We start from the raw sequence: 27,749 nt of genomic DNA, 5'->3' as shown, positions 1-27,749 counted from the left end.
GCAACCCGGGGAGACCAGGGTTCGATCTCTGGGTCAGGAAGAGTCACCTGGAGAAGGAAACGGCAACCCATTTCAATATTCTTGCCTGGAGAATCCCATGGACGGAGGAGCCTGGCGGGCTACAGCCCATGGACTCGCAAAGAGTCGGACACGACTGAAAGCGAACGGACAGCGCATGCGGTGGGACCGAGGGATGCGGCCGGACGCACCTCTGAGGGTGAGCTACTCCGTTCCTGGCTGCGGTCACCCGGGGACAGAGGGGCGGCCCCACTGGGTCGAGTCAGGACGTCGCCCGGCGCGTCAGAGGCGGCGCCGGCCAAGCCCCCGACGGGACCGTGAGGGGGAGGCAAGATGGCGACACGCCGGCGCGGGGCGGAGCGAGCGCGGGCCTCCCGGCAGGCCGCGCGTAACGCCGGGCTTCCGGCAGTGGGCGGTGCGGGGTGGGCGGGGGATCGGCGGCGGCCGGAAGCAGGCTGCTCCAGCCTCTGGGCGCTCTGCCTGCACTTCCTGGGGGCCTCTAGCCGGGCTTTGGAGTCTTCCGGTAGGCGGCGCGGGAGGAATAAGAAGCTTGAAGGGCCGGCCCGGGCGGATCCCCTCGTCTCCCAATGTGAGCGGCGTCCCGAGCCCCCCCTTCAGGCGAAGGCTGCCCCCCAGAGAGGTGGAGCCGGTGGCCGGGCCGGGACCATGAGGCACGGTGTCCTCTTGCTGACCAGCTTGGTTCATCTGGTGCTGGCGCCGCGACCTACTGACGAGCGGGGCTCCCCGCGGCGACTCGGTAAGGACCCTGGGGAGTTGGCTCCGGGTGCCTGGGGCGCTCAGCTTTTGGGGGGAAGAGCAGGCGAGTGGGATCTCTCAGGTGTTTGGAGGCAGGGTGTTGGACGACGGTGGCGCGTCCCGAAGTTTTCGGTATGGGAAGGGGGTGTGGCTCTCGGAATCGGGGAAGGAAAGTAGCTGGGCTTGTCTCTCTGAATGGGAAAGGGGTCCTGAGGTGGGATGGGGGGCTTCCGGTTAGTGACTGAGGGCCTGGGAGCGGTCTGTCCCCCGAGTTTGTGTTTGGGCGTGTGTTCCGGAAAGCGGTAAGGCAGGGAGTGGTGACGGCTCGTCTTCGGAGAGGGAGATGCGGTCCCGGTCCTGCCCGGCTAACAAACAAAGCTACATTTTGTTCTTAGCAAAGGCAGGGTTCTGGAGGAGGATAGTGAGACCCAGAGCTCCCCATGTCTTCCGCGGCTCTAAGGAAGCGAACTAGATTTTTTGCCCAGGAGGTCCTTGGGCTGTAATCTGGTTGGAAGGCGGTGACTGGGGAACTCTTCTTGGAGTTGTATTTTGCGAACATTTTAAGCGTGTGTGTAGTTATTTAAAATGTAGCTGCTTGTCGGAGGTACTTAAACCTGCCAGGCCAGCTCGTGATGCCTTTTACTGTGAATGCCTTCCTTGTCATTTTAAACAAAAATGATCAGGGACCCCCAGTTTGACCAGTTTTGAGGCTGGAAGTAGAAGGTTATTTAAATTTTCTGAAGAGCTTGGATTTTTAAGGACTAACATTGAGAGATGTGAAATTTGGTGGAAATTAGTTTGTGAAAACGTACAGTGACCATTGGGGTTCTCTATCTGTTAAAAGTTAACATGTAAGAGAGGTTGGTTAATTAGTAATAAAGGATGAAACTATTTTCCCGCTGTGAGAAGCTCTAGCCTCCGTGATTTTTCATGATTGTTTTGGTTTCCAAGTCTTACCATGATGCCATGTAATATAATATTGTGCAGACTGAGACACTATGTAGATTTTTTTATGGCCAGTAACAAATTTGCATTACTTTACCTGGCAATTCTCTTTTCTTATTAAATGGACAAAAACCGTAATTGATGGAAAGTATTAAAGGTGTTGTGTTCTCACCTGAACTACTGCCTTGTGGTTATCTCAAATTGAAAATGAGTTGCAAGTGATTAGTTTAATGAACGGCTAGGGAGAACCTGGTAGGAAGTGCTGAGATATGATAAGTTAATACAGATTGAAGGAAAATGCTAAGTTAGGGGTGATCAGGATGGAGGAAGAGGGTAAGGATCCACTTCATAAAGATGAAAAAAAAAGTGAAAGTTGCTCAGTCGTGTCAGACTCTTTGCTACCCCATGGAATAGTCTGTGGAATTCTCCAGGCCAGAATATTGGAGTGGGTAGTCTTTCCCGTCTCCAGGGGTCTTCCCAACCCAGGGATCGAACCCAGGTCTCCTGCATTGCAGGCAGATTCTTTACTAGCTGAGATACCAGAGAAGCTCTAATATTAAAAAAAGAAGAAGAAAATATAGATAGTGCAGGTACTATATGCATTCCTAGGCTTCGTGCTACTTAAAGTTTCCCACTTGTGAACAAGAGAATAACAAAACTGAAATACAAATATTTGTACCACTAATACAACTTTCAGTTTTGTTATCATTCTGTTGTTCACAAGTAGGAAACTTGTAGCACGAATCCTAGGAACGCACATAGTACCTGTACTATCTATATTTTCTTCTAAAAAAACCTTGCTTTCTAGGTCTATTCTCAGGAACAGTCACAAATCTTGAGGGTTTGTTTTTGTTTTTTGACCATGTGTTTTTATTTGCAAAGTGCAGATAATTGGTGCCAGAAAAATGCACAGACTTAGCCATTTATTCACTGCATGTTTGAAGAACACATACTGTATGCAGGTAATATGTGTGGCATTGAAAATATAATGATCAGACAAGCCCATCTTCAAAAAGCTTTTGGTATAGTGGAATAGAGAGATCTAAGCAGAAAATTCTAGAAAAGTATGAAGGAGACTGTTAGAAGACATTATGGCGGGGAATTAATTTCATCAGGTGGTACTGAACCTCGCTGGGGAAGGTTAGTGAAGGCTCCTTGAAGGAGGTGATGATATTGAGCCTGGCTGTAAGGTTAAGTAGCTGAAAAGAGAAAACAAGGACATTCCTGATGGAGGCATTTAGTGTTAGAATTGAAACAAAACTTGGAGATCATGTCTAATTTTTTAAATAAAGTGGCAGGAAAAATGAGTCTCAGAAAACTGTAGTGACTTGTCAGGTCCATACCATTAGTGATAAATATATACCAATAAATACATGCCTTGTGGGTATTTTTTCTTTTGAAGAATGTTGTGTGTTTGTGTGTGTTTGATAGCTTTGAGTGTAATTTGTTGCTTAACTCTGCCCTAGCATTTAGATTGAATTTGTCAAGGCCAATGAGTAATTTCATAGTTAAAGAATGTGGTTTATTGTTTAACAGCCTTCTTATCCTATAAATGTTACCATGTATAGCCACAGTACTAAATATTTATTAGGGGTTTGACAACATTTTCTGAAGAATACATATATATAATAGAATTCTGCCTTTTGGAGTACTGCATAGGCAATGGAAAATTATTTCAGTTGAACTGTTACGAATTGCATAATTTAGGAAATTTATGAGTCATGTGAGCCTAGTCATAGTATCTTGAGGTTGCAGCTGGGGTATATAAGTCTCACTTTGATTTCAAAAGTTTTCTCTGTGTAACATTTAATAAAAGAGAATATAGTGGTTGGAAAGAAAAAAATACCATCACAGATGAGGGGTGCAAGTTTGTATCTGAATCGTGTACCCTGAGGTAATTGGTGTGGGGATTCTCCACTTTGCAGTGCTCATTTCTCATTATTGATGGCATCATTCTGCTCAATATTTGACATCTGACTTCCTCTTTTGATGTAAATTTTGCTTACAGGATGGATTCTATTGAAACTGAAACACTTGCCCACCCCACTTTGCTTCAAGAGAAATTTAATGCAGCTCTGCTGTGTGCTAGTGAAAGAGATAAACTATTTCTAAAATAGAATGAAGAGTAAAGCAGAGAGCCGGGGTGGGGAAACTGGAGAATTCCTTTTGGCCTTCATGGGGTTTTCCAGAACATTAAGTGTAGGTGTCTTTCAAGGCCCAGTGTGGTTGAATATCAGAAACTTCACCGTTTAGTATTTGTGAGAGGTGGTGAGTGTTTTCTGTTGGAAGTATAATTTGAAGAAAGTCAGAAGATTGGGAGGGAGGGAGGAAAGGACAGGAAAAGTCTTCACAGGGAAACCTTCATAGAGGTAGTGAGGTGAAATGAAGTGCATTGTCATATGTCCCTTAGTCCTAAAGTGAGCCAAGGAGCCAGGTATCTCCTTCCCTACGTCCTTCCTTGTGTTTTTTAAATTTTTTCCTGCGTTTTAATAAAAGTTGTTGTTCAGTTGCTAAGTTGTGTCTGACTTTTTTTTTTTTTTGTCTGACTTTTTGTAACCCCATGGACTGCATGCAGCACGCTAGGTTTTCCTGTCCTTTACTATCTCCCAGAGTTTGCTCAAGCTAAGTGTCCGTTGAGTCGATGATGCCATCCAACCATCTCATCCTCTGTTGCCCCCTTCTCTTCTTGCCCTCGATCTTTCTAGCATCAGGGTCTTTTCCAGTGAGTTGGCTCTTCTCAGCAGGTGGCCAAAGCATTGGAGCTTCAGTATCAGTCCTTCCAATGAATATTCACGGTTGAGAATATCCTTGAGAATTGACTGGTTTGATCTCCTTGCAGTCCATGGGACTCTGAAGAGTCTTCTCCAACACCATAGTTCAAAAGTATCAATTCTTCAGTGCTCAGCCTCCTTTTGGGCCAACTCTCACATCCATACACAACTACTGGAGAAATCATAGCTTTGACTAGCTGGACCTTTGTTGGCAAAATGATGTATCTGCTTTTTAATATGCTGTCTGGGTTTGTCATAATTTTTCTTCCAAGGAGCAAGCATCTTTTAATTTCATGGCTGCAGTCACCATCCGCAGTGATTTTGGAGCCCAAGAAAATAAAATCTGCCACTGTTTTCCACTTTTTCCCCATCTGTTTGCCATGAAATGATGGGACCAGATGCCATGATTTTAGAATAAGAGTTGTAGGCTTTGGCTGTCTCATCTGGTACCCTGGTTTCACTTACCATTTGACTGTCCTGATAACTACCAAATACAGATCTCTGACCTCATCTTGTTCTCTGAAGCTCCACTCTCATGTATCCATCTCAGTATTCACAGATACTTCAAATTTCAAATGTCCGCTAACTTCAGATGTCCAAAATTACTTATCTGTTTGATTAGAAGAATGTATATAGGAGACAAGATTTAATGCAGGAATAGGCAGCAATGTTGCAAACTGGAAGTAATCTGATTTCTTAACCCGAATTTGCATCCATTTCAGCTGCAGAGCCTTATGGATCAATCCAGGGTTTTTTCAAGGTTCCCTTAGGCTGGGGCTTTTCTGGTGGCTCAGACAGTAAAGAATCCAAGTACAATGCAGGAGACCTGGGTTTGGGAATACCCTGGATCAGGAAGATCCCCTGGGGAGGGGAATGGCTGCCCACTCCAGTATTCTTGCCTGGAGAATCCCATGGACCTGGAGCCTGTGGGGTCACAAAAAGTCAAATAGGACTGAGCGACTAAGCACACGTTGAGCTAGACTTACTTTCCCTTTGGCTCAGCTTCCCTGTGACTGGTCTTGCTGGAGAGTTTTGGCCCAGGTTTAGTCCCAGCCCAGTTGAAGGGCTCTTGATAAGGAGTTATTTGAGGCACCTCACCCTTCATCCCCCCTAAATGGTATAAACCCATAAAATGAAGTTTTTAGTTCCCAGTCTTTGGGGCCCACCGCCTTGCAGACAGCCCAGTTCTTCTTTTCTTATCCCTTTGTCCCACGGAGGGATTCTCCCATGCCTAGGGCTTGTTGCAAAGCGACCAGGCCTTTCCCTTGTCCTGTGTATTTGGAGGAGTACTGAAGAGCAGTCAAGTCTCCTGTGTCTTCTGCAAAAGCAAAATACACACTAGACTGCAACCCTGGCTTTACCTTTCCCACTTCTGCGAGAAGTGAGGACATGACTCTGGTTGTGTCTTTTGGAGGAGCTCTTCGCACTCACTCTGCAGCAGAGTCATGGAGAGTGAGCAGAGTGCTCCAACAGCTCTGCATGACAACCGCAAGCTGAATTCCAGGAAGATGCGGTTGATTGCAAAAAGGAAAGAGAAATTAAGTAAAAAGTTCACAAATGTTTCCAGATTCTTCTAACACTTCATTATTTAAAAATAAGTTTAATAAGAGACTCACAGACTTAGAAAATGAACTTTACGGTTGCCAGGGGGAAGGGATAGATAGATAGGGACTTTGGGAAGGTTATCTACACACTGCTATACTTAAAATTCATAACCAACAAAGACCTATTGTGTCACACATGGAACTCTGTTCATTGTTATATGCCAGCCTGGATGGGAGGGGGGTTTGGGGGAGAACGGATACATGTATGTGTATGGCTGAGTCCCCTTGCTGTTCACCTGACTACCACAACATTGTTAATCAGCTGTACCCCAAAACAAAATGTTTCTGATGTTAAAAGAAAAATAAATAATCAGTTTTACTTTAAAAACTTGACTCTGGACATGATGAATGAAGTAAGGGTATATATTATGTCATTGTCCTGAAGTCAGTGGTCATAAAAGCATATCCTAAAGATAAAACAATTCAGGTTTGAGGGAAGGGTGGAGTGGAAGGTTTATCAAACCTGTGGGCCACTCCATTTCTGGATCCAGAAAGCTGGTTTGTTGCAGAGCTGAAGGTGCAGCTTTGTCTGTATTCTTTGAGAACATAAAGAAAGAAGTATCAGCTGTTTTTTATCACTGGTATTGATTTGGAACATCATAGACTAACAGATTTACTCTTTCTCTGCCTAAAATCACTGAATTTTCAGTGATGCAACTGCAAACATATGATGACTTAATGCAAAAAAGTTCTATGTAAATGAATAATTGCAGACTGTATATAAAGGAACAAGATGTAGTATAGAACTTCAGAATCTTTCAGTATCCACTTGTCCCCTTCTGTCAACCTGTTAAAAACAAAATTCAGCCAAGTAAATTTGAAGATCTAATTGGCTTGATGAGGCACTTTATGCATTGGGCAGCATGTCTGCCAGAAGCTGGAAGGGTTCTCTGAGAGTCTGGACCAAATGGAAGCTTTTGATAGGAAGAAGGGTGGGATACGGGTGCTGTTAGTGAAAGAAAAGGGTAGTTTTTAGGCCAAGACATCATCTTTTTAGGGGGGAAGGGAACTGGCAAGGATTTTATCATATGGAATATCTCTTCCTCTGTGGGATGAAGGGGTCCGTGTGACAGATTACCTCCTTGGTGCTGACCAGGCAATTCCAAACTTGTTGCTTAAGATTACTTTTCTGGTGAAGATTGAAACTACAGTGAGGTTAGGTATTAAGCCTGGTTTGGCGTCATAGGCTGTGTTTTCTTTTTAACAAATCCCTTCCCCAAACCTGCTCCCAGTTGTGCTTTCTGTTTTGTAATCTCAGTGAATACGGTGCCACTGTCTACCCAGATATCCAAGTGAGAAGCTTGAGGGTCAGCTGGTGATCTCTACCCAGATTGCGTAGCAACTTACTAGCTGATTTCCTAGACTGCAGGTTTGTCCTCCTGTAGCCCGTTCAGGGCTTCCCTGGTGGCTCAGGGAATCTGAATCTCAGGGAATCTAAGAATCTGCCTGCAATGTGAGAGACCTAGGTTCGATCCCTGGGTCAGGAAGATCCCCTGGAGAAGGGAAAGGCTCCCTCCCCACTCCAGTATTCTGGCCTGGAGAATTCCATGGACTGTACAGTCCATGGGTTTGCAAAGAGTCACTGCGGTTGTTGAACCCAGGTTCATGTGCCTGACGCACAGTGAGGCCCAACAAATGGAAATGTCTGAGTTTGAAGCTGAAAAAGGTTTATTGATTGGAAGGGCGCCAGTGGAGAAGATGGGAGATGTAGGCTTGTAGATCCATCTTCCTGGCTACCCAAGGTTTTTAAAGGTAACATTTGGGGTGAGTGTTTCAGGGAGCATGACCTTCTTCCGATTGGTTGGTGGTGAGGCAACAGGGTGGTGATTCATGAGTCTTAATCTTCAACCTTCTGGTCCCAACCAGTCTGGGGTCTGCGTTCTGGTGGTGAGCGTGTCGTCACCATCCTCCACCTGGGAGGGGGGAGGTGTCCTAGTTCCTGCAGAACAACTCAGAGGGTTGTGTCATTTTGTTCTGTATGTCCCTGGAGGAGGAACTTGGACTGTCTATTGTTTCTTGACTGCTTTTGCTTGGTTTCTGCAGTCCTCACTTCTCTAGTAGTTGCTTGAATCTGCCGTTTGGAACTCAGGGAATGCTTGGGAGACTAAAGCCTTTTCTACAAACAAGCAGCAGGAGACAGAAAGGCTTTTGTACCTGGGAGGGTCCTGCTTGGTTTCAGTCCCAAGTTTTGGATAGAGAGGTTAAGTTTTGGATAGAGAGGTTGATCATAAGCTCAGCAGGAGAACTTTGTTTTAGGGGATTTGGTTTCACAGTCAGGATGAAATTTCCAATTGATACCTGTTGCCCTTGTCCAAAGTCCTGCATCCTTAATTCAGTTCCCTGACCAGAACTCTGCCTGCCTCTGCAGCCTCCCACCTGTTCATATTCTCCCTGCCATTCTGCCCTCCAGCCTCCCTGACTTGCTTTCAGTTCTCTGTGTGTATGACGTTCTGTATTTCTGTGGACCTCAGCGTAGATATGCCCTCTACTGAGAACCCTGTCCTTTTCTTCTCTTGGCTGCCTCCTCCTCCTTTTGGTTTTAACTTCAATGCTGTTCTCTGGGGAAGCATCCTTGGCTTGCCACACAGGTCATGCTCCCTCTGTGTCCTTCTATAACTTCTTGCAGTTTCCTCTTCCTAGACTTGTGAAGTACTTTATCATGATTTTTTTTGCAGGGGGTATCATGTTCTTTCTCCCAAAGTCGCAGTATTGGAAATACATCTTCTTTCTCTCTATTAATATCCCTAGTGCTTGGAAGGTGGGAGGTTTTCAGCAAATATTTGTTGAGTAAATGAGTAGGTGGGGTCTGGTGGAAAGGGGAAGAATACGTGCAGGATGTGTTTGTAAGAAAGGGGTGGGGGTGGAAAGGCTTAAAAAGCAGTGAGTAAGAGTCCCTAAGGAGGACTAGGCAGAAGAGGCCAAGTGCGGGAAACTAACATGTGGCAGCGGAGAGCTGACAGGTTTGGGAGGAGATCCTAAATGATACGGTACTCCTGGACAGCGCACTGTATTGTTGAGTCCTTAAGTCGTGGCCGACTCTCTGGGACCCCATGGACTGTAGCCCGCCAGGCTCCTCTGTCCTTGGAATTTTCCAAGCAAGAATACTGGAGTGGGTTGTCATTTCCTTCTCCAGGGGAGCCTCCCGATCAAATCTAAGTCTCCTGCATTGGCAGACAGATTCTTTACCACTGAACCATCAGGGAAGCCCAGTATACTATATTACTACACTATAAATTGTATAGTGTACTCTATACAAAGAGTAAATACAAAGAGTAAAAGCCATACTCTTTTAAATTGTGTCTTTTTCTAGTTTGTGTTTGTAGCAGCTGAAATGAGAAAAGCTTGGTTGTTCAGGGTGATTGCTGGAGCAACTTGTAGGAAGCGAGGAAAGTGTTCTCATGTGGAGAGTGCTGGGCAGCTGTTGTGGAGTTTCTAAAAGAGAGAACATGAAGGTACCCTGAGCTGATAAGATAGTTCTTTTAGCATTGTCTGGTAGTGACTGTCATAAACTCTACCACAGGAAGTTACGTGTTTTATATTTAAGTTTTTGGAGATTTTTGGATTTGCATGGGGGAAATAGAAATTTTTTTGAAAGAGCTATGGAAAATTGGATCACCAGTAGTTGGTGAAGTGCAGTGAAATACTGAGCATCTGGAAGGTTACTGCTTGCATAAGATCAGGAGCTCAAGAGTGCAGGACAAGGAAAGGTGTCTGCTGTCTGTCTGTAATGGCTGCAGGCTGTCCAGTTTGAGATCTCTAGTTAAAAAGAGGGTAAATTACAATGGAAACCTATTAGTTAAGTACTTTAAAGTGCTTTAGCTAACTCCCTTTTAAAAGTGCTTATTATAGAAAAACACCTAAAGATAACCAATGATGTTACTATCTTGCTCTTTTTTTCCTAGCCCTATTTTTGTACATAGTTAAGGTCATGCAATATGAATAGATTTTAAAATCTACCTTTGCTTGTTTAATATTATAGTATAAGTATTTTCTCATGTTCTTAAAATCTGTTGTTGACAGCTTTTAAATGGTTGCAGATTTCTTTTCTTTGTCATTAGGAAGTGCTGTCACTTCTCTGTTTGCCAGGTACTTAGTTTGTTTTCAGTTTTTTGTTCTTAAAACTAACGCGAGACTGAACAGTGAACATCTTAGTGCTTGAAGATTTTTCCCTTCACTTTGAGCTGTTTCCTTAGTTGCCTAGTTCAGTGGTTCTCAGACTGGAGTGTACGTCAGCATCACCTGGAAGGCACCTTAAACACAGATGACTGGGCCCTTTGCCTAGAATTTCCGATTGTGGAGAACTGAGGAGAAAACAAAGTCCCAGGTGATGCTGGTTGTGGGGAGGACACTCTGAGAACAATTAGCTTGTATCATTGACAATAAAACTATAGTATCCCAGTCAGTAGGAGTGATTATGATCTTGAGTGAAACTCAGTCCATGTACCAACCTGTATCAAGGAAGTTGAAGGGCTAAAGGATTGTGTCAGCATCTCAGCATTGAGAATTTGTGCAATTTGTGAACGTGGGAGTGCTGTTTTGTGCAGGGTTCTGTGCCAGGTCTTGTGAGGTAAGGATACTGTGATTTTAAAACGGAGCTCACTTTTGGCTGTCTTACAGTCTGTTTGTGAGATAAGACAAATATAACTCAAAAATGCCAGAAGAGAGGTGTAAACAAAAGGCTGAAGAATTCAGAGGGAGGCAGAATCATGTTTGATTGACAATCAAAAAGGAGGAGGCCAAGAAGTGGCAGGTCCAGGAAGAGTTAGGCTATTTTTAAGCAGTTTCAAAGTTGAAATCAATAAAGCTTGTAGTTTTCAGCCAGACAGGCCCCAGTTCAGACAGATCTTTGTACCGTGCTGTTAGCTTTGTGATACTTTTCTCTCCGAGTCTGTTTCTTCATGTGTAAGGTAGGGAAAATATCCCAAGGATGTTTGTGGAGATAACGTAAAATGCCTAGTATGCAGTCTTGTAGGAAACAGAACACTCAAAAATTGTTGAATAAATGACAAGCTTCTTTAAGGTTTTTCATTGGTTATAATTAGCATTATAATTAGTAAGGTCAAGTCACCAATAACCATCCATTGGCATAAAAGAGATCTGCGCCTTCCGAAACAGCTGGAATAAAATTAAAAGGCAATTTTTGTTAACAGAAAATGGGTGGTACCCAGTGAGTGTGAAATTTGCTACCCCTTTAATCTTGAGGTAGAGCCTTGAATGGACTTTGATTAAATCTCCTTTGACTACATAGCAGTGTGCCTCTGCAGGTTTGCTTGAATATCATGCGAGAGTGAGGCGTTTTTCCTTCTTTGACCACTCTGTATAAACTGACCCTCCCCGCTGCCTGTCTCTGCTCTCCTACTCTCATGCCCACAGCACTGGCGTGGGTTTTCTTGAGTGTTGTCTGTCTTTCCCACTGCTGTAGGCAAGGACTTTGCTCGTTGAATGCTGTATCTTAGCCCTTAGGCCAGTGATTGGCACATAGTGAATGAATGGATGAAAGAACCAGTTGAGGGTATTTAGGAGAAGAGGATGGAGAAAAGTATAGGGTAGATTCTTTTAAAAATGGTTTTGTGAGCATTTTTAACTGCAGCAGCAACAGACTTGTATTTTAAGCTCCTGCTGCTCTATTTTGAGGACATTCTAAGTCCACTGGAATGATTTTGAATACCGTTGCTTCTGCAGTGATAGTTGTTGAGAAGAAAGGAAACATCGGCTCAAATATTTTTAGACAGTTTTTACAGAGACTTAAGTCACCAAAAGTGTCTTCCAGAAATCTTCCTGATGGTGGGAGAGACAGAAGAGTTGCTGTTGATAAAAAGTGACTTCCGTCTACAGTGTTTACTCTTGTTTTGCGCCAAATAAGAACTTACATGTGCTTGTCCTGCCTGTGCGGCAGTGCAGCTTTGCTTTTCTTGGGTTCCAAGTCAGTCTGGTAAAAAAGTGTTAGATTTTTTTTCTTAGGGATTTGTTTGGTCTTACCACTGCACTTCTTGGTGCCCCGTGGGATGCTGTTCTGCTGCATCTGTTGAGAGCACGGTGATAGGGATATCACCACTATTTTGCTCTCTAATTTGGAATATGTTTTTTTCTATAAAAGATTTGCTTTTCCAGTTTGGTTTGCCCAGACCATTGGTACATTTGTTGCTCATTGTTACTTTACATCAAGTGGTAAGGAATTGATGTTGCCCAGGTGAACAGTGGGCAGGTCACGTAGGCAGCCTTGTTCTTAGAAATTCTGAACATATAGCCATAAATGCCTTGAATTTAGAAGTTAGTTCATTGCATACTCTGATATTCTCTGAGGTATTAAAATGATTAAGACATGGACATGGACTTACGTTCACATTTCCCTGAGTGTCCCAGGTCTCTTTCCAGAACCCATTCGTTTGACCTTGGAGCCCAGAAGGCTCACACCTCGACTTGCTTCCTGTATTCTTAAGTCTCTTCTGTCTGCACCCCTCCCTTCTTTCTCATGCCATTTGTTTCCTGGAAAAATTGGGTCATTTGTTTTGCAGGAATGGAACATTCTGGGTGTGGCTGGTTACTTCCCAAGGTGGTTATTTAATTTGGCAACCTCTAATCCCTTTTTGTCTTAAAAACTGTAAATTCGATCTTAATTAGATTCAGGGGTGTGTGAGTGTGTGTGTGTGTGTGTGTGTGTTTGATAAGAATACTTTGATACTGCTGGGACATTACATCAGGAAGAGTTTGTTGTTTGACTCTCTTTTTAATGACATTACAATTGATTAGTAGGTTTCAGTGTTAATAACCTTTTTACCTTTATTTCAGAAAAGCTTGATTCTTTGCTCTCGGACTACGATATCCTCTCCTTATCCAATATCCAGCAGCACTCTGTGAGAAAAAGGGAGCTGCAGGCCTCAACACACTTAGAAACACTACTGACTTTTTCAGCCTTGAAAAGGTAATTTGAAGTATTCATAAAATAATGTTGGGGCAGTGGGGTACTTGGTTTGGTAAAAGCAGAAAAATTGGAGTGTCTAATTAAATCTTAGAAAGTTACAGTGTAAAGATTTGTAGTCTAATTATAGTCTGTTGTGCTTGTAATAATGTATTGCTTATTTTAAAATTCATACTAATGACTATTTTTTAAAAAGTAAATGTGTATTTCAAAAGTGTTAATGATGGTTTATTGTTGCTTAATGATGGTATAATTTATTTTTTGGAATTCTGACAAAGAATTTTAATTAATTGAATGGTTGTACTACTTTCGTGCTGCTTTAGAATTGTCAACCTTATACTGAGTACTGTCTTCATATATAAAATGAAGACACCGAGCTTTAGAGATAAAGGATTTATTTAGGCCTCCACAGCCTAGTGGTGAGCTGGGTCTACAATTCAGTGCTCTTTCCTCATTGAATTGCTCTTATATTATAGCATACATGGATAGATGTGTGGTCTGTTTGGTCATTAATTTTAATATCTCATGTTTCGCAGATGTAAATTTGTTAGATAATTACTGGCCTCTTTATAAAGTCTTTTTAGAGAGTTTTATTCATATCAAAAAACAAACATTAGGGGAATATAAATGGACTGACTTTTTCTTTATACATGGGATAGGGCTTCTTCAAATATTTTAAAGTAATATATGTACCTAGCTTTAAAAAAAAAACTACAGAGGAAATTCCCTGATAGTTGAGTGGTTAAGACTCCAGGCTTCCACTGCAGGGGGTGAGGGTTCAATCCCTGGTGGGGGAACCAAGATCTCTTAGGCCTTGGGGCCCCCCTCCCCAAAAAAGCAGACAGCAAGTATAAGAGGTTTTCACTTCTAATTCTGTTGCACTTTCCAGACCCAGCAAGTTTCCTTATAAACTTCCAAAAGATTTTAATGAGTATTTTTTGCATATAGATCTATATTTGTGTAGGTGATATAGATAGCATAGATTTACCTCATTTTTAACAGCTGCATAAATATTCCTGTTTTTAGTACTCTGCAGATGGATATTGTTTAATCAAAGTGATCCCCCCATAACAAACAGTGCTGCAGGGAATGTCTTTATAAATGTACTTTGTCGAGGTATCTTTTTAGGATACATTCCTGAAAGGTGAATTACTGTATTGGGTCGGGGTGTACATGTTACAAATGCTTATTGATGTTGACATGTTTCCTCCTAAAGGTTTATGTGCTTCAAGTTGAGATGCATTCTTTCTTTAGGCATTTTAAATTATACCTGACATCAAGTACTGAACGCTTTTCCAAAAATTTCAAAGTCGTGGTGGTAGATGGGAAAGATGAAAGGGAGTACCCCGTCAAGTGGCAGGACTTCTTTAGCGGACACGTGGTTGGTGAGTATGTGCTCATTTGTTTGCCCTCGTGTATGGACAGAGGAGCCTGGCAGGCTACAGTCCGTGGGGTCACAAGGAATCGGACGTGACTGAGTGACTAACGCTGCTGGGTCACAAGGAGTCAGACATGACTGAGTGACTAACACTGCTACCACTACTGGGAGGTTGGGTGTCCCGATTAAACTAGAGTTGTATTTTCTTTTTTGAGGGGAGGAGAATGGGGTGGCCAAGAAGTTCTATTGTTTGTCTCTTTTATTTGAGCTTTATAAGTCTGGAAGCAGAAGCATGCAAACAGGAGGAAATGGGTATTATCCAGCAAGTCATTACTGATTGGGTATTTTGATCATACAGTGGAGTTCCTCTTAAGTCATGGGAATTTAACCTCCTTTTGTCTCCAGGGAAGGACTGTAGACTTCCCTTATGAGATTGTAAACAAGGGAGATGGGATCATAGATCAATTATTTTACCTCCTATCATGTATTTATTTAATAAAATATATTAAACAAGCAATTGCAGTTTACTTCTGGACATTTTTCTGCAATAAGAAAAAAAAATGGCCCTAAAATACTCAAAAAGTATAGTTTCAGACCTGTATATTCTAGATCATGCTTTCTGCCTCCTCTTTCTTACCCCAAAATAGGTAAAATTTTTCCAGAAGAAAATTTGTACTTTCTTTTGTTCCGTAACACACTCTAGATGACCTGAGGGAAAGAGGCCGATTTCAGATGACAGTTGAGATTCCTCTTGCGGGAGTGAGAATACCCACCCACTTTATGGCCTGTGTTCCTTAGATCTCCACAGTGCCTGGACGCATTCCACGCCGTAGAAGGGTGTGGTTGATTTTTATCGACAATAGTGCATAGTTTTTTTGCTTTAAATGTTTTTAATAATGGCTGTTTTTTTTTTAAGGTGAGCCTGACTCTAGGGTTCTAGCACACATAGGAGATGATGATATTACAATAAGAATCAACACAGATGGGGCAGAATATAATATAGAGGTAAGTCTGCATGTCAGTTTTTTTTCAAGGAGCATATATCTCTTATTTTTAGAAAGCCATTTCAGAGTTGTTTTAGGAAGAAAAAGGTGTTTAATTATACTTATTTCCTCCTTGTATTTAAATTTTATTTTTTTAAGACCAGGAAAATAGATGAAAGACTTTTAAAAAACATATCTAAGATACTGTCATAGGACACACTCTGTATTTTTAAGTACAACAATCGAGAGAAAGTCATATGTGGGATGGATAATAGAATAGGAAACTTTCTTCCCCTCCTCTTGTCTTTATTCTTTCTCTTAATAATCCCCAAAAGGTAAAGCTTCTCATAGATGGAAAGGAAATCTCCTTCCTAGATGCTCTGGAAGTATGTGGTCAATAAAAGGTGACAGTTCATAGTTTGAGAAGTTAAAAGATGAAGCTATAGGCTCTGACCACTCTTTCATTGAAACCCTTGCAGTCGAAAAAAAAAAAGAAACCCTAGTAGTCGAAACCAAGTCCAGAGGAGCCATGTTTGTATGAGACACATCACTGCATGTCAGATACCAGTTCAGAAAACAAACCATTTGCTCCCGATTTGTGGGTTGAAGTGTTTTCTGCGTCTCTGAAAAAAGAGAATACTCTGGAACATGGACACATGTTCTCTGAGGTTGCCACAGAAGGGAAACAGCTGGAGAATCCCGCAGGGGAATTTTATAGGCCAGGCTTAGAAGTGGCCTATGTCACTTCCGCCCACGTTCCAGAATTCTTGTCTCTGATCTGCCTACAGAAGAGGCTGGAAAAGCTAACCTCCTGTGCTCAGCAAGCTGAACAGTGGGGGGAGGGCGCGGCCTTGTTTCTGCCACAGTGCACGTGTTTGCTTATTTCCTTAAGATCGTCTTTTCTTAGTCCAAAAATGTGTGCATTTAGGATCCAAGTTGGTGATGGTGGTTAGTCACTTAGTTGTGTCTGACTCTTGTGACCCCATGGACTGTAGCCTGCCAGGATCCTCTTTCCATGAGATTTCTCAGGCAGGAATACTGGAGTGGGTTGCCATTTCCTTCTCCAGGGGATCTTCTGACCCAGGGCTTGAACCCATATCTCCTGCATCACAGGTGGTCTCCTGAATTGCAGGAGGATTTTTCATCACTGAGCCACCAGGGAAGCCCTAAGATCCAAGTTAAATTTTCTCAGATTCCTCACTTTTCCAAATAATTCCCTTTGGGACAGTTAGGAATTCTGTTTTCATTCATTCCTCTCTGTTTCACCAAGTACAAAAATGATCATAATTAACATTTTCCTGTGAAATGGTCACTTAAAAGTAAACTCATCAGGTTTGTTGAAGGATTTAGCATGAGATTAGTCATTTTTAAATTGGTCAAGTGGTTTATTACTTACTTAGAAGTCCACTATCTGCTTCCAACCCCCAACTCTGCCAGCTCTAGGAAATCACTTATCTATTCTCTGTCTGTTTATATTTGTCTTTTTGTTTCTTTAGATTTGCTTGGTCAACTCATATAAATGGAATCACACAACATGTGATCTTTTGGTGTCTGGCTACTTTCATTTAGAATGTTTTCAGCGTTCATTCATGTTATAGCATGTGTCAAGTACACCGTTTCTTTTTATTGCCAAATAATATTCCATTATTTGGATATACCACATTTTGTTTATTGGTTCATCAGTTGGACATGTGCGTTGTGTCTACTGTTCGGCTATTATGACCAATCCTGCTATGAACATTTTTGAACAAGTTTTTATGTGAGCATATATTTTCATTGCTCTTGGGTATGTAATATACTAGGAATGGAATTGTTGGCTCATATGATAACTCCTTTTTTAACTTTTTATGAAGCTGCTTCACTGTTTTCCATGGTGACCACAGTTTACTTCCTCAGCATTTTCATTTACTGCATTTTATATTTCATATTCCATTCTCACCAGCAGTAGATGAGGGTTTCTCCACCTGCTTGCCAATACTTGTTATATGTCGTTTTGATTACAGCTGTCCTAGGGGATATGGTGTCCTTCAGGTTTTGATTTTCATTTCCATGATGGATATGGAGATATATAGATGCACAGATACACAGACACAACATCTTTTTTTGTATGAACTATCTAATTCAGATGAGACCAGTGTCCTTACAGAGTAGAATTTGGTCTTGACTAGTCAGTTTACTTAACCTGGAAATGAATGTTACTGATATCTAACAATAGGCAAAGGATGTTATAAGAGTTTAATACTTAGGCATTTTTATATTTTCCATCTCAGTTATATTTGTTTTCCATTTTAGCCACTTTGGAGACTAATTAATGATACTAAAGACAAAAGAATGTTAGTTTATAAATCTGAAGATATCAAGAATGTTTCACGTTTGCAGTCTCCAAAAGTGTGTGGTTATATAAAGGCGGATAATGAAGAGTTGCTTCCAAAAGGGCTGGTAGACAGCGAGCCGCCTGATGGTAAGACGAAAAACATACATTTCAAATAAAAAGCAAGCATAACATCTGTCTTCAATAGGGATGGTTGTTAGTTGATTTTTAAAAAAAAAAACATGATTATCAAGTAACTGTAGTATTAATTTTGGCTTGAAAATAGTTGTTCAGGAGAGATCAGGTATGTTCAGGGTGGTATGGCTATAGACAGGAAACAGGATTGTTCAAAAATTTCTTAAGTTACATTTTTTTTGCCTGTAATAATTGAAACCACTAGAAAAAAGATTGGGAAAGGGCAAACTGAATAATCTGAGGAAAAACATTTTCATTATCAGGTATTTAGAAATGACAGAATAGTACGGTGAATAAACAATCTTCAGATACGTTTATAAGAAATCAGTTGGTAGCAAGAGAGGTATATTTTGTTTAAAAGAAGAAGATTAGCAGCCCTGGGATAGATGAATTTAGAGTGCTTTAAAGATTGTCTACCCATTTATTGTTGTTTTATTTAAAGATCAAGTTTTATTTTTAAATTTTTTCTGGCCATGCCAAGTGGCATGAGGGATCCTAATTCTCTGCCTGGTGATCAAACTTGCACCTCCTACATTGGAAGCTCAGAGTGTTAACCGCTGCACTGCCAGGGAAATCCCCTCACTAATTTTTTAATGTTGGATTATCTGGATATTTTTACTTTTACTTTAGTTAATTTGTAGACTTCTTCGAGAAGAAAATGACTCCTCCATAGTTGAGCAATAGATGGGTGGTTATTTTATTCTGTGAAGTACTTTTACACTTTTCCTTGTTTTTGAATTCTACAATTTTTTTAAACTTTTTTATTATTACTTTTTTTTGGCGGCGCCACAAGGCATTCGGGATCACAAGGCAGGGATCGATCCCGTGTCCCTTGCATTGGCAGTGCAGAGTCTTAACCACTGGAATGCCAGGGAAGTCCCTTGAATTCTACAATTTGAAAATCTCATTCTTACTTTTCACTTTTCTTTCTCCAAATTTTTCTTGTTCAAGATATTGTTAAGGATACTGAGCTCAAATAATATTTGTTTCAAAAATATGCTAGATTTAAAACTTTGCTATAAAAAAACTCCTTGTTTTGGTGAATTTTGATTTAATAGTGCATCCAAATTCATATTAGAGCTTTTTCATCGGGTGAAGAGACGAGCCGACCCTAATCCCTTGAAGAACACGTGTAAATTATTGGTGGTAGCAGATCATCGCTTTTACAAATACATGGGCAGAGGGGAAGAGAGTACAACTACCAACTACTTGGTGAGTATTTGACATTGGAGGATATAATCGGCAGAAACGTTCCTGTAGGTGGGCAAGTGCCATTTAAGAGAAGACTGCTGTAATTTGAAATGTAATGAAATGAGATCTGTTTCAGATGCTTTGTGATTTCCTAGAATATTTGAGGTCTGTCACCTAAGGTTCTTACATTATTTAAACAATAATGTAGTTTGGTTATTATTAGTTGTTAGATGCTATTTTCAAATTTTTGAAAACCTATTTTACCTTTCAACTAGGATTTTCTGCACATCAGAAGTTTTATGCGTGTTATGTTTAGGGAAAGTTCATAATATAGACCTTCTCTCTTTATAGAACTGAACTCTGTGAAAACATCACTGTTGTAATGACAGTGGTCCTGTTGCTGGGACATATGGATATACTCCAGAGTGGGGGAAAAAGTATTTGTATGAACTTATGTGTATTATTTTTGCTTATATGTATATATCAGAGGAATTGGTCACTTGGTTTGTATCATGTAAAATGTCTAATTGTTAGACCGTAACTGGGTGAAATAAATGGAACTTCAGTGTCATAACTGTAGGGCGAAGATTTGAAGGCAAGATTACAGAACCATTGATGCTGGATTTTTAAGCATTTACTATTGTAATTTTAAAAGTCAAGGGAATCATATTTCATTGACATTTTTTGTCAGTCTGACCTCATTCCTCGTGATCACTTGGCAGTGAGTGAAATGACATTGAGGGAGTAACAGAGAATGTGGCTATTCATTCTGTAGTGCTGCAGAGCCCAGCGCAGCAACGCTGCCTTTCTCCTCGCCTTGCTGGTCCCAGACTGTGCGTTTTTTGTGCCCTTCTTTCCCTTGCCCTCCATGTCAAGTAATTTTATTATGAGGGTAGTAGGAGTAGTGTGTGAAGTCATTATAGTTCTTGTTCCTAAGTAAGAAACTCTTTTTAAAAATTAATTTGTTTATTGGCTGTGCTGGCTTTTCTCTAGTTGCAGTGAGCAGGGGTTACTCTCCTGTCGGATGCTCGGGCTTCACATTGCTGTGGCTTCTCTTGTTGGGGAGCATAGATTCAACAGTTGGGTGCTCAGGTGTAGGGCTTAGTTGCTCCACGGCATGTGAGATCTTCCTGGATCAGAGATTGAACCTGTGTCTCCTGCATTGGCAGGCAGATTCTTTATCACCAAGCTACCAGGGAAGCCCAGGTAGTCTTTCTTGAGAGGCTTCTTTTCTTAGTGTGGGTTTTGTATTAGGGGCTGTTAGTTTACTTCTTTGTTCATTACACCAGGAATATGAATATAAGGTAAGGTCTTGTCTTAGAAATTGCATTTCTTTTTTTTTTTTTTTGGCTGCTCTAGGTCTTTGTTGCTGAGTGTGGACTTTATCTAGTTGCGACTTGCAGGCTCTAGAGCATGTGGGCTTCAATAATTGTGGCACACAGGCTTAGTTACTGTGCGGCATGTGGGATCTTCCAAGACCAGGGACTGAACCCGTGTCCCTTGCATTGTCAGGCAGGTTCCTAACCACTGGACCATGTGGAATTCCCAGAAATTGCATTTCTTGGTCTTAGAGTTACCGTAAGCAAAGAACAATTTCTTAGACCTGTAACATACTTCGCAGTTGCCAGAACAAACCTCATTTACCCAGTTTGAACAGTGAAGTCTTCTCTTAAGGAAAAGATAGGTAATGAGTATCTTGTTCCTACTGTAGTTTGAATCATACTTGGCTGTAATACTGTCCCTCCTCCCTCAGTAATCTCTGTACTCTACCTCTCCCCCCACCCCCGTGAGAGGACAGGAGAGAGGAGACATGGTGAGACCTCATTCCTGTTTCTACCTCGTGCTTGGGTGCTGAACTTTGCCTAGGAAGGGTCTGAGATAATGGTGGTGGTATGTGTCACTGCTCCTTACTACTTTCTGAAGGTGTTTTTTTTTTTTTTTTTAAGTATGTGGCATGAGTGAACAGAGTACGTCTTTGGGCTATTTTAGGTAAATTGACTATTAACTTTGATTTCCATAGTTGAGTGGCAGTTTTTAAAAAACCCATTACTTGATATTTCCATTCTCTATGCAGTTGATTACCTGAAATTGGGGGTTAATTGTACAACTGCTTTATTCTGGTAACATTTTAAGTTTGAGGCTAGGAATAATTTCTTTGATAGAACTGTCAACGTTAAGAATAACATCCTAATGTCAGTTTTTTTATTTGGTGAAACTTTTACAGTGGTATTTAAATGGATTTTTTTTTTTAATCCCTGAAGAACTTATATTAGACTGCAAAGAATGGTGAAATATACATAATGTCTTTCTCTTACTCTCTTTTTATACACACAGATAGAGCTAATTGACAGAGTTGATGACATCTATCGAAACACTTCATGGGACAATGCAGGTTTTAAAGGTTATGGAATACAGATAGAACAGGTATTTATCAATGGATGGGTGTTATAATGTTCAACTAAGTTGTGTGGTATAAATATTTGTCACTTGTATTAACAGCCCAAAAACTTATCTTCTACTTTAATCATGAATTAATATTCTGATATGACAGTGATTTATCTGATAAACTTAAGTGTTTTGATACTATTTATAGATTATGAAATATTCTGTTCTTAGGCTTGTTTTAGGCAGGAAACCTTATGCTACTAAGATCTTTCTTTTTTTCTGAATTCATGGCCTTTTTATCTTCTGTGTTGCTTTACTTTTGCTTATGCTTAATTAATGTCTTTAGTTAGAATTCTAACACATTGTTGAAACCTTAGAAAATTCACTCAAAAATGCTGTGTGTACATTTTCAAGGCATTTATACATATAGAACCATTAGATCTCTTTTCCTAAGAATCTTCTGAGTTCCTATCTGTTAATGATGTCCAGCATTGATGTATTAATGTCATCCCAATTATATCACATAGTGAAAATTGTTCCAAATTGATAAGACTTGTTAGTAACAGGTATTCTGAAATTGGCTATTACTTTGGACAGACATTTTGACATATAAATTAAGGAAATTATCTCTTTTTTTTCAGGTTGTTTGTACTAAAGTAGCCATATTACAGGTTCTGTAGTGTAGAATTTAGAGAATAAAAAGAAGAAAGCTTTTGAAATCATGTATCATACTTCTAATAAATGTTCCACTTTTATAGTACCTGTATAAAACTAAGAGTTATTTTTCCCTTTTCCGTTTTCTTTTACTCTTTTGCATTTCCTTTTTAAAGTTTCTATTTGAATAGGTGATATATACACATGGTACAAAAGCCAGTGAAAAGTAAGTCTCCTCAGCTACCCGTCGTCAAACCAGTTCCTTTCCCCAGAGACGTCCATGTTGCTAGTTTCATCCATATCTCCCCAGAGATATTTTATGCATGAATAGCATGTGTTTGTCTGTGTGTGATATGTTGTACTCTTTTGCACCTTGCTTTTTCATTTCATGAATATGTTGATGATTACCCCATTATGGTACAATAAAGGTGTCTCACTTGTTTAAAATAGCTGCAGTATATTTGAATTCTAGCAGACCAATGAATAAAGCTGCTTTTTGCTTTAGGAATTTGGAACCAGTTTGAGAAAAACTAGATGTGGTAGGAGATTAAAATACCAGCTTCTTTAATGATGGTAGGTGGGTTGAAGAATGTGGCTTAAATGTGCACTCAGAGTGGGCTCCCACATAGTTCATCCCAGAATGGATCTTGATCACCCAGCACCAGAGCTTCAAAGCCCACCCCAGTGAGTTTACCACATGGTTGGGGAGCAGACTGCAGTATCCCCTCTGTAGGCAGGCAGATCTGAAAGAGATGAGAGAAACAGTGAGCTGAGCATGACTTTCTTCGTCTTTGCATTAGCCTTTGGAGAGAAACCAGCATCCTTTTTTTTTTTTTTTAAAGTAGGATTAATATGAATTTGTGCTATATGTATTAGGATTTTTTTTTTTTTTACTCACATGTCTGTGGTGTGCAGAGCTGTACATCTTATTCTCGTCTCTGAATCACTGGAATAAATGATTTTAGGCTCATGGAACCTAGATTTTTATTTTTTCCAACTAAATAAGAAATAAAAATGAGTACACTTATAAATTTATAAATCATTCTTTGACATTTTTCATACCATTTTGGTTCTCAGTTTGTTTTTAATCATTGGATATTAGAATTGAAGAATTTTATGGAATTTTGACTCTAAAACTTTTTTTTTTAAAGAATGGTCAATGGTCTTTTTTGACTTAGTTGAAACAATGCAGTATTATTTTAGTCTTGTGAACTTTTCTGAAGTGTTCTAAGTATTTTATCTCTTTAAGTATAGATTCGCATTCTCAAGTCTCCACAAGTGGTGAAACCTGGTGAAAGGCACTTCAATATGGCAAAAAGTTACCCAAATGAAGAAAAAGATGCTTGGGATGTGAAGATGTTACTAGAAGTAGGTCATGGAACCCTGAGTGTGATACTGTTTAACACCATTCTGTGGTTTCTAAAAATGTGGGTCATGTTTGTATTAATGAGGGGGTGTCTTAGAGGTGGTGAGCACCAGGGTCAGCACCCCCTAGCTGATCCAGGATGACCTCTTCCCCTGTTGCTGGGCAGACAGCAAGGTGAACAGAACTGAAAGTGAAAATTGCTAGAAAACAATGCTTCTTAATGGTAAAATCTCTGCGAATCCAATGAAGTAATGGAGCTTTAGGAAATAAATGGATACCCACCTTTGCCGGGGTCCTTGCCCCAGCAGGATCCAGGGGTACCCTCAGGATGAACGGCGTTGGCGAGTGAGAGAGAAAGGGGGAGAGAGAGAAACAAAGAGAGAGACCAGATCGGGATGTGCAGCAGAGTCTGGCAATGTTTTATTTTTCACTGTAGCCTTTATACCCTAAGTTGGTACATTTCTAAGGGGGCGATAAGCATACAGACTTAGTTTAACATTACATCAGCTTGTCCTTCACGAAACCAGGTGTTCTCTGTATATTTTTGTTTATGAGAGTCTTTTCCCATAGATTTTTTGTACATTATCTTCTGGCCTTGAGCTTAGCAGAAAACAGAAAAGTGGCAGTCTCATGATACAGCAGGTTGCAACATAATAGAAATACAATCCTGTTAACACAAAAGTCAGTCTTTTTGCAGAAGTTCTCAGCTAAATTTATCTAAAAAGTTTAACACACAAAGACTCTGCAGCACCGGTGAGGCAGCCTCTGTTTTAGCACTCTTGGTTAAAATTAACAATTATCTTATTGTTTTTACACTAGGGCTAAACTCTTATTTTTCTAGATCTCCAACTACGTTAACAATAGTTTCCACTGCACAACCTGAGCACATTAACATCAATCAAATGTTGATCCAATAACTACTTTTAAAACAATATTTTTTGTGTTCTCTAATAGGGCTTCCTCACCCCTCAAAGGGCTCTGTGCCTATTAGGGCCTTTTTTTTTTTTTTTTTTTTTTTTGGGCCTTTTTTATGGTTAATCTTTATGTATAATATCTTTTGGCTTTCAGGCCTGTTGACAGTTTATGGCTTGCACCTGGTGTGACTTTAAGCAACTTCAGTAGCCAACCCTGTCTTTTTTGTGGTTAATCTGTTTTCTTTCTATTAGGTGTCATCTCCATGGGAACTAGATAGGATTACATTTTTACAGAACAGAAATGCAAAGGATTGCAAAAACAGCAGATACGGCACAAAACAGGCTCTTAGTCTAAAAGTTAATTACCTGCAAGAAGTCACCAGCTAATCTCTATCTAAACTATTTTCTATTAGGCTCATTTGTGGCTATTATATTTGTGGGGCTTTTCTCATCCCGAGGAGGGACCTATGCTTAATAGTTTCTTTTGTTAGCGTACTGTGCTTAGGGTGTTTAGAACAATCATGAGCATTTTTTGCAATGAGAGCACACATTTATCAAACAAGCCAGAATGCCAGCAAAAGAGTTTGAATTGAAGCATTTCCTTCATCCCTGGCCCCTTCATAGGATACCAGCATCTGGGAGATTTATTAATTAGGGTTTTAAGTTGGTCTTTATTCAGTGAAAGAGGAGCAGGAGAACTCTCGGCAGGCAACACAAGAATCTGCAGCAGGGCAAACAAGAACAACAGCAGAAAAGGGAGGAGGATACAGGGTGGGGTAGAGGCCGAGGCCAACCTGCAGGGTCCCTTGTATCCTGAACGGCCTTGCGTGTCAGGTTTTTTCTTCATGACCTCGTCATGGGTGGGATCTCCCATAATGGCTCCCAGCACACCTTATTCTGAATAAATTTCTTATACATGATTTTGTTAGTTCAGGTTTCTTTGAAGCTTATTAGTAGATGTCTGAGGTCAGTAATTACCAAATGGTATGAAAATATATTAGGTGGTAGAGGTGTAATGTGGAGATCTGAAAGTACTCTAGGAAATTTTAAATTTGTGTGTTTTTATTTTGGTAACTAAGGATAACATAAATACCATATGCCATATGGATTCTTGTCTTGACATGATACGATTTATCGTTTTTGTCCCCGGGTCTCTGTCTATGGGCTTCCCTAGTAGCTCAGATGGTAAAGCATCCGCCTGCAATGCAGGAGACACAGGTTTGATCCCTGGGTTGGGAAGACTTCCCTGCAGAAGGAAATGTCAACCCACTCCAGTATTCTTGCCTGGAGAATTTCATGGACAGAGGAACCTGGCGGGCTACAGTCCATGGGGTTGCAAAGAGTCGGACACGACTGAGTAACTAACACGCACTCTGTCTATACCTTTGCTTTGTTGTAAAATGGCCTTCTGTGAATTGATAACGTTTATCTTCTACTGTGTTGTTAATTTGTTAGTTTCCCATGGCTGCTGTAACAAATTACCGCAAATTTAGCAGCTTAAAACAGCACTTTGTTTATCTGATGGTTTCTAGGCTTAGTCCATGCACAGTGTGGCTCATCTGGATTCTCTGGTTAGAGTCTCACAAGACTGAAGTGAAGTCAGGTTTTCAAAGCTTGAGCGGAATTGAGGCTGTTACCAGTTTGAGATCCATAGAGTGCTGTATCTGTGTAATACTACTTAGCCAAGAAAAAGAATGAAATTTTGCCATCTGCAACAACAGGGATGGACTTGGAGGGTCTTACGATAAGTAAATAATTTAGAGAAGGCTACTGTGTGATACCAGTTATATATGCAATCCAGAAATACAGAAAACTAGTGGATGTGGTGACAAAGAAATACAGATATAGAGAACAAATTAGTGGTTAGCAGTGAGGAGAAGGAAAGGGCAATATAGGGGTAGGGGATGAAGAGGTGCAAACCATTATGTATAAAATAAGCTACAAGGATATACTGTACAACACGGGACTATAGCCATTATTTTATAACAACTGTAAATGGAGTATAACCTTTAAAATGTAAATTACTGTATTGTACATCTGTAATCTATGTCTATCGACTATACTTTGGTTTAAAAAAATGTAAAACAATGCAGTTGTACAGTATGGTAGTATTCTGGAATATTTAGTTGAAACATCTTTTAGTCTGATGTAACTGTTAATCTAATTAAGAGCACTTTGTTTTTTTAAAAGCAATTTAGTTTTGATATTGCTGAAGAAGCATCTAAAGTCTGCTTAGCACATCTTTTCACGTACCAAGATTTTGATATGGGAACTCTTGGCTTAGCTTATGTTGGTTCTCCCAGAGCGAACAGTCATGGAGGTGTTTGTCCAAAGGGTAAGTTTTTCATTTGTTGTATGAAATATTTGGGAATAGCAAGGTGATTGGATTATAATATAATTGTGTCATAATAATTATAATTATTGAACAAGCCATTTGTTTCTTTTTGCCTGTAGCTTATTACAGTCCAATTGGGAAGAAAAATATATATTTGAATAGTGGTTTGACCAGCACAAAAAATTATGGTAAAACCATCCTTACAAAGGTATGTTCTTTAATTTTTAAAAGAGTAGATTTTGAGTTTATTGTAGTGGGACCTCAGCAGTTACATATTTATGTAGATATCTTTTTAAAAAGTAATGCATACTGTTTTTTGTCTGTGCCTGAACAGATGTATGTTTTTAGTGACAAATATGAAAAGTATAAAGAAGAAAATATTGTCAGCTGTCAAACTTCTTTTGAGACCAGTTTGGGATTATTGTTTTTCCTAAAGACATCCTTTCTGGAGCCCTTCATCTGCAGCTCCCGATAAAGTACTGCTATCCAGAACATATAACAAATATACTGAAAACTCAAAAATAAAAAAATGAACAACCCAATTTTAAAATAGGCTAAAGATCTTAATAAACACCTCACCAAAGAAGATATACAGGTGGCAAATAAACATAGTGAAAAGATGCTCAACACTGTATGTTATTAGGCAATTGCAAATCAAAACAACAAGGAGAGCCCATTATAAAACAAATAGAAATGGCTAACATCCAAAGTACTGATAATACCAAATGCTAGTGAGGATGTGGAACAACATGAATTCTCATACATAGCTGATGGGAGTGCAAAATGGTATCAATACAATCGCTTAGGAAGACTGTGGCAGTGTCTCAGAAAAGTAAACATACTCTGGTGTTACATTGGACCCAGCACCCTCAGTATTTAGTCAAAGGAGTCCTCACAGAAACCTGCACGTGGATGTTTATAACAGCTTTATTAGTGACTGCCAAGACTTGGAAGCAACCAACATGTCTTTCTGTAGGTGAATGGATAAACAAACTGGTACATCCAGATAATGAAATACTATTAA

At 40.3% G+C, this 27,749-nt stretch overlaps 1 protein-coding gene across 3 annotated transcripts in view; it reads left to right on the top strand.

Moving 5' to 3' along the window:
- Window positions 1-336: 336 nt before the first annotated feature.
- The window catches only part of ADAM17 (ADAM metallopeptidase domain 17), a 42,742-nt gene continuing 15,329 nt past the window's right edge, over window positions 337-27,749 (top strand). Inside the window, exons 1-10 of one of the 3 annotated variants that reach the window (XM_043917036.1) lie at window positions 337-775; window positions 12,884-13,016; window positions 14,268-14,398; window positions 15,308-15,396; window positions 17,667-17,835; window positions 18,959-19,092; window positions 21,406-21,495; window positions 23,365-23,478; window positions 26,581-26,725; window positions 26,845-26,933. In XM_043917036.1, the coding sequence (XP_043772971.1) occupies window positions 352-775; window positions 12,884-13,016; window positions 14,268-14,398; window positions 15,308-15,396; window positions 17,667-17,835; window positions 18,959-19,092; window positions 21,406-21,495; window positions 23,365-23,478; window positions 26,581-26,725; window positions 26,845-26,933 (1,518 nt within the window). In that variant the 5' untranslated portion in view covers window positions 337-351. Of the gene's footprint in view, window positions 776-12,883; window positions 13,017-14,267; window positions 14,399-15,307; window positions 15,397-17,666; window positions 17,836-18,938; window positions 19,093-21,405; window positions 21,496-23,359; window positions 23,479-26,580; window positions 26,726-26,844; window positions 26,934-27,749 lie in introns of those variants that run through there. The other 2 variants (XM_043917037.1, XM_043917038.1) reach the window with 2 other exon arrangements.

Source organism: Cervus elaphus, chromosome 11 (genome assembly GCF_910594005.1).
Source record: "Cervus elaphus chromosome 11, mCerEla1.1, whole genome shotgun sequence".
Lineage (NCBI taxonomy): Eukaryota > Metazoa > Chordata > Mammalia > Artiodactyla > Cervidae > Cervus > Cervus elaphus.
The sequence above is the reverse complement of the archived record's forward strand: the minus strand, read 5'-3'. Positions and strand labels throughout refer to the sequence as shown.